Source organism: Myotis nattereri (genome assembly GCF_964212035.1).
Source record: "Myotis nattereri genome assembly, chromosome: 1".
Taxonomy (NCBI): domain Eukaryota; kingdom Metazoa; phylum Chordata; class Mammalia; order Chiroptera; family Vespertilionidae; genus Myotis; species Myotis nattereri.
The window spans coordinates 24,394,085-24,405,716 of record NC_138075.1 but is presented as its reverse complement, the minus strand read 5'-3'; the positions used below and the strand labels follow the sequence as shown (position 1 = coordinate 24,405,716).

The 11,632-nt window shown below is 48.9% G+C and overlaps 1 protein-coding gene across 1 annotated transcript; it reads left to right on the top strand.

Annotated features, from left to right (window-relative positions):
• ACOT6 (acyl-CoA thioesterase 6) lies at window positions 1-6,238 on the top strand. Its single transcript, XM_081100406.1, has 3 exons — window positions 1-631; window positions 1,036-1,238; window positions 3,786-6,238. Exons 1-3 carry the CDS (start codon window positions 175-177, stop codon window positions 4,386-4,388), a joined length of 1,263 nt encoding a protein of 420 aa, XP_080956532.1. The 5' UTR covers window positions 1-174; the 3' UTR covers window positions 4,389-6,238.
• Window positions 6,239-11,632: the final 5,394 nt, after the last annotated feature.

Below are 11,632 nucleotides of genomic sequence, written 5' to 3'. Positions count from 1 at the left end.
AATTCTAGAAGACTTCACACAGCGGCTTAGAAGGTGTCAACAAGCCAGCCAGCCCGGTGGCACGTAGTGAGCGCCAGGGGTCCAATAGCGGCTGATCCCCAGGGAGGTGAAGGGACGCCAGGCCCCGCCCTCGACTCCACCGAGCCAGGCCGCCCCTGCTTCTCCAAGACCGAGATGGCCGCAACCGTGACGCTGGAGCCCGCGGGCCGTAGCTGCTGGGACGAGCCCGTGAGCATCGTGGTGCGCGGCCTGGCCCCCGAGCAGCGAGTCACGCTGCGCGTGTCCCTGCGCGACGAGAAGGGCGAACTCTTCCGGGCCCACGCGCGCTACCGCGCCGACGCCGGCGGCGAGCTGGACCTGGCGCGCGCGCCCGCGCTGGGCGGCAGCTTCGAGGGGCTGGAGCCCATGGGGCTCTTCTGGGCCATGGAAGCGGAGAAACCTTGGGGTCGACTGGTGAAGCGGGACGTGAACCAGCCTTTCGCCGTGGAGCTGGAGGTGCTCGATGGCCACGAGCCCGAGGGCGGGCGCCTCCTGGGCCGGACGGTGCACAAGCGCGATTTCCTTGCGCCCGGGGTGCGGAGGGAGCCGGTGCGCGCGGGCCGGGTGCGCGCCACGCTCTTCCTGCCGCCAGGTGAGCCACCAGCTCCCGTGGCTAGTCTGGAGGGGTTGGGTGGAGTGCGAGACCCTACTGACCTCTTGCCTGGCCTGGGAACCACGTGATGGTGGCACTGACCAAAATTGGTCCCCGCGCTCCCGAGTCTGTTGTGGATTCTGGGTGGAAGTTTTTCTTCAAGTGTAATGGCACTTCCTGAGGCCCAAGCGCTCAGGCATGTCCCCAGGTGAAGAAGGACCAACTAACTGTATGTATATTAATATAATATATTTAAGTTAAATTAAAAAGGATCCTTTTTCCACCAACCCCCACACCCCAACTTTCCTTGTTTCAGAAACTTCTCTTTCCTGATTGCCAAAATCTGAAACCCAAGAATGTCTTTTGAGAGTCTAAAGCTCCTTGTGTTTTGTGGTACCCTCTAGGTGCAGGGCCCTTTCCTGGGATCATTGATCTGTTTGGAAGTGGTGGTGGCCTTTGTGAATACAGGGCCAGCCTCCTGTCCAGACATGGTTTTGCTGTGCTTGCTCTGGCTTACTTCAGATTTGAAGATCTCCCCGAAAGTCTCAATGACGTGCACTTGGAGTACTTTGAAGAAGCTGTGGACTTCATGCTGCGGCATCCAAAGGTGGGTTCTGGTGCTCCTGTGAATGCAGGGGAGAAGCAGAACGGACACAGGGCTGGATCCAAAAGGCCCACCAGGACACTCGGGGGCTGGAAGTATGGCATGAGACACAAAGGCTCCTTCAGGAGTTTTATTAAAAGGATTATTATTTCCATTTCTACCCATCTCTCTCTAATTCCTTGAGAGTTGACTGTTTACTTTCCTTTAATTCTTTTTTTAAAAAATCCTCTCCCAAGGATATGTTTATTGATTTTAGAGAGAGGAAGAGAGAGAGAGAAACATTAATGTGAGAGAGAAACATCCATCAGTTGCCTCCTGTACACGCACAGACCAGGGATCGAACCTGCAACCTGGGTATGTGCCCTGACCAAGAATGGAACCTGCAACCTTTTGGTGTATGAGACAATGCTCCAGTCAACTGATTCCCCCGCCCCCTGGCAGGGCGTTCCCTTTAATTCTCCCCCCCCCCCTTTAATTCTTGACCATAATTCAAAGAACTGGACTAAAAAGTGACTAACCTTGAGTTCTGGTTTTATATCTACTACCAATAAGCCTTATGATCCTGAATAAGGCAGTTGCCCTCTCAGATTCAGTTTTTCTCATGTATAAGATTACTGTAAACGTGTAGAAGAAAAAGTTTGACTAGAAAGAGAGACATCTTTGAGACAATTGGTGACATTTGAATGAGGACTGTATTTGATGATATTAAGGAATCATTATTCATTTTGTTAAGTGTGATAATGGTATTAGGATTTTGCAGAGAAAGTTCTTATCTGATAGTGGAAAAAAATGAATTAAAATATTTTGGTAGTGAAAATAAATGGAATAGATACTCTTTGCTACTATCTGAACTTAGAGACCCACACATTTTAATGTTAAGGAATAAGATATTCTACAAGGTCTGTGGGATGATTTAACTCTGTTAAAATTCATGGACTGGTCTTTTAGCAGAGCTGCTAAAACCTAGATGATCTTGAACTGTGATGATTGGTTTATGTAGGGGACATAAGGCCCCAGAAAAAAAGAAGAGAACAATATATACTATTAGTTCTGCCCTCAAACCTAGGCAAAAGGGGGTTCTTCCTTGGGCCCTTTGTTTTGGATGACCACACTCTGGCCTTTCTTTGGTGCATCTCTGCCCACAGGGTAAGGAGTCCAAGGGACCAAGGGAATGTGTTCACCAGGAACCTATGTGGCCCCTCGCTCACTGTGCCCTTGGGATCTTGAACCCCAGAATTCTCTGCCAAACTGCACTGTTTCTGCTTTCAGGCCCAATGCCTCTCCTTGGGGTCTTTTTTTTTTTTTTTTTTTTAAGGGAGAGGGAGAGAGATAGAAACATCAATGATGAGAGAGAACCACTGAATGGCTGCCTCCAGCTCGCCTAGCCACACACTGGGGATGGAGCCTGCAACCAGGGCATGTGCCCTGACTGGGAATCAAACAGTGACCTCCTGGTTCATAGGTCAGTGCTCAACCACTGAACCACACCAGCCAGGCTTTAAATTTTTTTTATTTTATTAATCCTCAGCCGAGGATAATTTTTCATTGATTTTTAGAGAGAGTGGAAGGGAGGGGTAGAGACAAAGAAAGAGAGAAACATTGATGTGAAAGAGGCACATCGATTGGTTGCCTCCTGTAAGCCCCCCAACCAGCGCCAGAGATTGAGCTTGCAATCAAGGTATGTGCCCTTGACTAAAATAGAACCTGTGACCCTTCAGTCTGCAGGCTGACACTCTATCCACTGAGCCAAACCGGCCAGGGCTCAGGGTCTTTCAATGTTAATACACCAAGTCTTTAAACATATTGGTTGGGTTGTTCACACGTGTGTGAAAGGCCCCTCAAGTTGCATGATGGAGCTAGGGGTGGAAGAGAAGAGCAGTGGGCCAGGGACCAGGGATTGGGGTCAGGCCTGGCTCTCCCCTATGTCATGTTCCAGTACAAAACTCCAATGAGCCCTAACCGGTTTGGCTCAATGGATAGAGCGTCAGTCTGCGGACTCAAGGGTCCCAGGTTCGATTCCGGTCAAGGGCATGTACTTTGGTTGCAGACACATACCCAGTAGGGAATGTGCAGGAGGCACCTGATCGATGTTTCTCTCTCATCGATGTTCCTAACTCTCTATCCCTCTCCCTTCCTCTCTGTAAAAGATCAATAAAATATATTAAAAAAAAAAAACTCCAATGAGTTCCAAGATTTTAAATTTGAACCTTGTAAATTGTTATGGAGGCTTGTTATCAAGGTAGGAGAAAAGAATATATTTTATTTAATAGTTTGTTCATTTGATATTTAACTTTTAAATATTTAGGTATAGTGTGAATGGCTCTCTGTGTGTATTCTTAACCCAGACCCCATAGATATTAGTGGAAGGCCTGTGTACTAGGAAATCAATTAATTTGCTTATTAGAAGACACTTTTGAACCTTGTAGATTGTTGCATAAAAAATGGAAAGCAATTGACACTTGAGAAAACTGCCTGGAGAATATAGAATCACTGTTTATATCCTCTATTTATAAATTCTAAGCTTATTCTCTCTCTCTCTCTCCTCATCAGGTGAAAGGCCCTAGTGTTGGGCTTCTTGGATTCTCCAAAGGAGGTGACTTGTGTCTCTCAATGGCCTCTTTCTTGAAGGGCATCACAGCCACTGTGGTTATCAATTCCTGTGTGGCCAACACAGTAGCTCCTCTGCATTACAAGGATATGATTATTCCTGATCTTGGCAGTGACCTAGGGAAATATACAACCACTGAGTCAGGCCTGTTCAATTTTATGAACATTTGGAATAATCCACTGGAAAAACCCTACCACCAAAGTCTTATTCCACTGGAAAAGGCCCAGGGACCCTTCCTGTTTATTGTTGGCATGGATGATTATAGCTGGAAGAGTGAATTCTATGCTTATATGGCCTCTGAACGGTTACAAGCCCATGGGAAAGACAGACCCCAGATACTCTACTACCCAGGAACTGGTCACTGTATCGACCCACCTTATTTTCCTCCTAGTAGAGCCTCTGTGCATGCAGTATTGGGCCTACCAATATACTATGGAGGTGAGTTAAAGGCTCATTCAAGGGCACAGGTAGATGCCTGGCAGCAAATTCAAACTTTCTTCCATAAACATCTCAATGGTAAAAAATCTGTCAACAGCAAACTGTAACTTTACAATCATAGATGAGATACTATTAATAAAAATCCTACCCATGCGACATGTATTGGGTTTTCCAGAGCACCTAGGAATCTTTTTGTAACAAAGCAACCACCTTGGCTTCCTTGTCAGGTCCTACTGGATTCTCAACCTTTGCAACCCTATTTTCTTCACTGCTTGGTCTACCCCTTTCTCCCCTGAACTTTATCCAATGTATAGGCTTAACCCTGATTTTATTTGTAAGAACAATCTTAACCTTAAGCAGGAGAAACATAAGAAGTGCTTGCCCAACTTTCAATTGCTGGCTTAGAGTTGGCCTTGTGTTCTTGTTCTGTGGACTGAGATTCCGTATTGCTAAGAGTCCCATATACACCTTGGGCCCTAACTGACCTTACCTGAGCTTTGGGAACCTGCCCACTCAAGTTCTTTAAGGAATGGAGTCTGCTTAACTCTTACCAGTACACATTCCTGAACGTGTGCTCAAGACTTGTTTTTGAATTCCCATTGGGACATCGATACAGTAGTACCCCCTTATCTGCAGTTTCAGTTACCTGTGATCAACAGTGGTCAGAAAATATTAAGTGAAAAATCCCAGAAATGAACAACTCATATGTTTAAATTGCATGCTATTCTGAGTACCTCATTTCATCTCATCACATAGACATTGTGATTGCACATCTTCATAAGAAGGGCGAGTTCCGTACAATAAGGTATTCTGAGAGAGAGAGAGCAGCACATTCACAAGTTATAGTATATTGTTATACTGGTAATTGTTCTATTTCATTAGTTATTATTAATCTTTTACTGTGCCTAATTGATAAATTTTATTATAGGTATGTATACATATATATATATATAGGAAAAAGTAGTACTGACTATATAGGGTTTGGTACTATCCATGGTTTCAGGCATCCACTGGGGGGTCTTGGAATGTATCCCCATGGACAAAAGGGGACTACTGTACTAAGCTTTGTTTTTTTAAAAAAATGTATCTTTATTGTTGAAAGCCTTACTGATGCCCCTCTTTCTCCCCTGTTGACCCTCCCTACCCTGCTCCTGCCCCCTCCCCAGGTCTTCACCAAACTATTGTCCGTGTCCATGGATTATGCATATATGCAAAGTGTTCCCCCCACCCCATATTTCCATACATAGTTATCACAGTATTATTGACTATATTCCCTATGCTGTATTTTACATCCCCTTGACTGTTTTGTAACTACCAATTTGTACATCTTAATCCCTTCACCTCTGAGCTTTGCTTTTATTTTATGAATGAGGCCCTAGATCTCAATTTCTTCTTACTGATAAAGTATACTTCACACATTTTGAATTACCTTCCAGCCTGAGGATATATGCTCAAATAGTGCAGAGCTGCTTGATGAGGACTCCTAGAAAGTTAAGGGTATGTTAGGGTCACATAATTGAGTCTCCATAAACCAAATTGGAGAGTTCAGATTTAAAATGATAAGAAATAAGGGACCATTTGTAAACATACTGATTTTTTTAAAATTTATCTTTAATGTTGAAAGTTATATAGATGTACCCTTTTTTTTCCCCATTGACCCTTTCTAGCCCATCCCCTCCCCCACTCCAGGCCTTCACCACACTACTGTGTGTGTACATATTGGTTTTTTATTTTTTTATTATTTTAAAAATATATTTTATTGAGTTTTTTACAGAGAGGAAGGGAGAGGGATAGAGTTAGAAACATCAGTGAGAGAGAAACATAGGTCAGCTGCCTCTTGCACACCCCCTACTGGGGATGAGCCCGCAACCAAGGTACATGCCCTTGACCGGAATCAAACCTGGGACCCTTCAGTCTGCAGGCCAACACTCTATCCACTGAGCCAAACCAGCTAGGGCTACATATTGGTTTTTTAAATGGCTGTCAGCAATTTTATTTTGAAGCTTAGTGGCTCAAAGCAGTTGAAGCCTAAAATTTAATTGGAGACACTTTAAAAAAGAAAATGACAAAAAAAACACACACAAATCAAAAAATATAACCAAATTCATCCCTTTGTTCTGTTTTCCTTTGTGCTCCCAATACTTTTGAATGTACTTCATCAGATGAGAAAGGCCAAGGGGCCATTTCGGAAGCAAATGGATGTTTTTGTCAACCACCAATCACTTAAAAATATTTATATAAACTTGTTACATACTTCAGCAAGTTGAAAATCACAAGCTATTATGTACATTCATTTTACATTGTTTTAAAATATATCTATACTAGAGGCCCGGTGCACAAAAATTTGTGCACTCGGGGGGTGGGGTCCCTCAGCCTGGCCTGTGTCCTCTCGCAGTCTGGGACCCCTTGGGGGATGACCACCTGCTGGCTTAGGCCTGCTCCTCAGGGGACTGGGCCTAAGCTGGCAATCAGACATCCCTCTGGCAGCCCGGCAGCCCTCAGGGTATGTCCACTTACCAGCAGGGAGCAGACCTAAGCTGCAGTCGGACATCCTTAGCGCTGCTGAGGAGGCGGGAGAGGCTCCCACCACCACCACTGTACTGGCAGCCATCAGCCTGGCTTGTGGCTGAGCAGAGCTACCCCTGTGGGAGTACACTGACCACCAGGGGCAGCTCCTGCATTGAGCATCTGCCCCCTCGTGGTCAGTGTGTGTCATAATTACCAGTCATTCCCAGTCTTTCTGCTGTTAGGGTCAGTTTGCATATTACCCTTTTATTATATAGGATTTGTATTGATTTCAGAGAGGAAGGGAAAAGGAGAGAAAGATAGAAACATCAATGATATGAGAATTATTGATTGGCTGCCTCCTGCACGCCTCCCTACTGGGGATCGAGCCCGAAGCCTGGGCATGTGCCCTGACCTGGATCGAATTGGAATTGAACCGTTATCTCCGGGTTACCAGTGAGCCAGGCCAGTAGGGGGTTTAAGTGGTTTTGAACACTGGAAAGATAAAAGCTTGTGAAAGGCATTTTATTTTCTCAGATGGCACATGCAGAGATGCACAAAATCCAAAATTCATGGGCACTATAATGATGGTTTTGTGGTGCAGAAGTAAAAATATCTTGAGCTATTTTTCTAAAACTGGGGGATCAGCCACATATGTATGTATTCTTCAAAGCCAGAGAGCCTTAAGCAGGGTTGTTGCGTGAGGCAAGAGAGGCCATTTGCATGGAAAAGCCAATGGAAATTGGGTGGGAAAGGGTCTCAGGGAATCATCAGGATGGGGCTATCAGGGTAAGCCAAGTTGTTAGAGTCTCAGATATGGCTTGCCTGCCAGCTCTGTGGGGAGGGCTCAGCAAAGAATAATGGCCTCTGTCAGCACGTCTGTCTGGGAGAAAGCTGCCCTTCAGCTTTTGCCTTGCAGCCAGACAATTCAGTTCTTCCCAGGATGTCCCTGGCTCTTTTGAGCTGCTGCCCCAGCATTGGACCTCAGAGGGAGTGAGTCCAAGTAAGTCCATGTGCCAGCCCTTTAAGAGGAACTCCTGGGCCCAGCCTGAGTGGCTCAGTGGTTGAGTGTCAGACCTATGAACCAAGAGGTCATGGTTCAATTCCCAATTCCCCATCAGGGCACATGTCCTAGTTGCAGGCTCGGTCCCCAGTGAGGGGGGCATGCAGGAGAAAGCCAATCAATAATTCTCATCATTAATGCTTCTATCTCTCTCTGAAATTGTTGTAATGTACCCCATGAATCACACAAGGACACCTCAAGAAGTTGAATTAAAGAGTCACATTTATTGCAAATCCGGGACTATGAGGGGGCATTTCACTCTTCCAGATCTCATAGTGATAAGATGGCCGCAACACCAGATTTATATAGGCAAAAATCACAAAGGTATTGATTACATCCCAGGGTTTGGAACGAGGAACCTGATTTGCAAAAAAGCAGTTTACAGAAGCAAAGCAGCATGTTATCTAAATTACAGTTTTTGGGTCTCAGAAACACTGAGTCAACAGGGACACGTTAACTGGAGCCCTCTGACCTTGGAATAATTGTGCTGTCCTTCCCAGGTAAAGGAAGATGTGCTTTCTAAGACCAGTGTGACCACAATCAATGGGATAGTCACAGTACCATCAATAGGGTATTCAATCGAATGGGGTGATTTATATAATTCAGAAAATCAAAATAACTTTTCCATTGTTAAACAAAGCAAATAAGTACAGAAGCCAAACAGCAGGGTTAAAGTTAAACTATAGTTTCTACCTGAGATGATTGCTACCATACCTCAAAATCAGTAAAAATATATTCATTTAAAAAAAGAAGAAGAATGCCTGGAACTTCAGAGCCCTCTGTCCTAGCCACAATCCCCACTGGTTTTTACAGTCAGAAGTTCTGAGGACTTGTCTTCCCAGCCCTGGAAGGCTTTGCTGGGGATTCTGGTGTGGGGCTGGGATCCCTTGTTCCTTAGGGGGCATCTCTATAGCCAAGATATCTCTGCTGATTTTTATTTTATTATTATTATTTTTAGGCCTCATCTGAGGATTTTTTTTTTTTTTTCCATTGAGAGCGGAAAGGAGGTTGGGAGGGGAGAGAGAGGAGAGAGAGAAACTTCGATGTGAGAGAGGCACATTGATTGGTTGCCTCCCACACTCGCCTGGATCTGGGCCGGGGATCAAACCTGCAACCCAGGTATGTGCCCTTGACCAGGAATCAAACCCACGACTCTTCAGTGCGAGGGCCGATGCTCTAAACACTGAGCAATGCGAGCCAATGCTGATTTTTAAAAATATGTTTTTATTGATTTCAGAGAGAGGAAGGGAGAGGGATGGAGAGAAACACCAATCAGCTGCCTCCTGCATGCCCCCCAGTGGGGATGGAGCCCGCAACCCCAGCATGTACCCTGACTGGGAATCGATCTGGCAAGGCCTTGGTCGGAAGGTCCATGCTCAACCTTTGAGCCTAGCACACGTTGCCTCCTTTAGGTCTAGGGAACAGTGTCACCTGGTGGCCAGTGAGGGATCTGAGAGAAGGTAACTGGCGGCATTTCTGTCACTCTGGTTTGGTAGAGGGGTAGGTTCGAAATGAACTTGTGCCTCTTTCAGGCGGTCTACCATAGGACTTCCCAAAGCACCCCGGACCCAGGGCCTGCAGAGGTCGCCCCTTTTTGCAGTCCTTCGCTGAGTGGCGCCCCAGGGACCAGCCCACGTCCTCTTGACCGCCCCGCCCACTTTGGCCCCGCCCCCACCGGTCTTCTGGCTCCGCCCACTTCGGCCCCGCCCCTCCGGTCCTTCTGGCCCCGCCCCACCCCCTCGGGCCAGAACCTGCCCAGCTGGGCTGCGTCCCGGAGCCCGGACCCTCCGTCTGGCAGGTACCAGTCCCCTCTCCGACCCGGGTCAAACCCGCGAAGACCCTGGCGCCATGTGGTGGGCGTCTGGGGCCGCGCTCCGAACCCCCGGGGCGCCCCGTCAGCTCCGGAGGTGCCTGTCCACACCGTCCGGTTCCTCGCCACCGTCCCGCTCCTGGACATCAGAGCGGGAGGCTTGCGCCCCGGGAGCGGGTGACGCTGGACCTGGCCAGGGATCCGGCTCTGGGCGGGGGCTTCGAGGGCGTGGAGCCCATGGGGCTCCTGGGGAGCCTCACGCCGGCGGGCTGCGGGGCCCCTGCCTCAGCCGGATGCCTAGGGGCGTGTTGAAAACCCGCTCAAAGTGGAGGTGACTGTCCACCGCGCGCCGCAGCAGACGGAGGGGCCGCTGGGCCCGGCGCTGGCCTCGGACCGGGTGCGGTGCTGGTCCTCCAGCCCCGAGCTGTCCCGCGTTCGGCTGCAGACGGGCAGCGTGCGGGGCATCTTCCTGCTGCCCCGAGGGGCGTGAGCACGCCTTTCCCCAAGAGGGCCTTGCAGGGGCTTTAGGGCATACACTTACCAAAGCGGATGGCTTTGCTAGCTGATTTGTCCTCTGAAAACAAAGCGAGCGTCATAATTTCTTTATTTCTCTAATTGGTGGCTGGGATTTCGATGTGAATTCATCTGCCCACCCTCCAAATTCCTAGTGCTGCAGACACTTCCTTGGGAGCATATACCTTCTGATTTGCTGTGTTAAGCATGGTGGCGGTAAAGTTTCTGGCGTTAAATGCTGGTTTGCCTATCTCTCGTAGGCACAGCTTTGTGTTCATTTAACTTTCGCCATTATCGTATCTTGGGAAACATGCCGAGAATAGTGATACATATCTGTCTTTCACTGGTGTCTTGCTCAAGCCCCAAAGTGACTGAAATTCAAATATATATATATATATATATATATATATATATATATATATATACATACACACACATACTAGAGGCCTGGTGCACAAAAATTTGTGCACTGGGGGGGGGGGGGCAGGGGGGGTTCCTCAGCCCGGCCTGTGCCCTCTCGCAGTCTGGGACCCCTCGGGAGATAACGACCTGCTGGCTTAGGCCTGCTCCCGGGTGGCAGAGGGCAGGCCCAATCCCTAGGTGCAGCCCCTGGTCGGGCTCAGAGCAGGGCCGATTGGGGAATTGGGGCGCCTCCCCTGTCATGCACAGAGCAGGGCAGATCGGGAGGTTGCGATGCCACCCTCAGTCACGCTCAGGGTAGAGCTGATTGGGAGGTTGGGGCACCGCCCCCTGTCACACTCAAGGCAGGGTCAATGGGGAGGTTGCAGCACCACCCCCTGTCACACACAGAGCAGGGCCAATCAGGGGGTTGTGGCTCCTTACCCTGTCACTCACAGAGCAGGGCACATCAGGGGGTTGGGGAGCTCCCCCCTGTCATGCACACAGCAGGGCCCATCAGGGGGTTGGGGAGCTCCCCCCTGTCACGCACAGAGTAGGGCCGATAGGGGAGTTGGGGCACCGCCCCCTGTCACACACAGAGCAGGGTGGATCAGGGGGTTGGGGCGCTGCCACTGTCACACTCAGGGCAGGGCCGATGGGGAGGTTATGGCTCTACCCCGTCACACACAGAGCAGTGCCCATGGGGGGCGGGGGGGGGGGGGTTGGGGCGCCGCATCCTGTCATACACAGAGCAGGGCCAATCAGGGGGTTGGGGCACCGCAGCCTGTCACACACAGAGCTGCAGGGCAATCAGGGGGGTGGGGAGCTCCCCCCTATCAGGCACAGAGCAGGGCTGATCAGGGGGTTGGGGCGCTTTCCCCTGTCATGAACAGAGCAGGGCAGATAGGGAGGTTGTGGCCCCGCCCCCTGTCACACACAGAGCCGCAGGGCAATCAGGGGGTTTGGGCACTGCCTCCTGTCACGCTGATCCCGGTGCTGGGAGGCCTCGTGGCTCCGCTGATCCCGGTGCTGGGAGGCATACTACCCTTTTACTATATAGG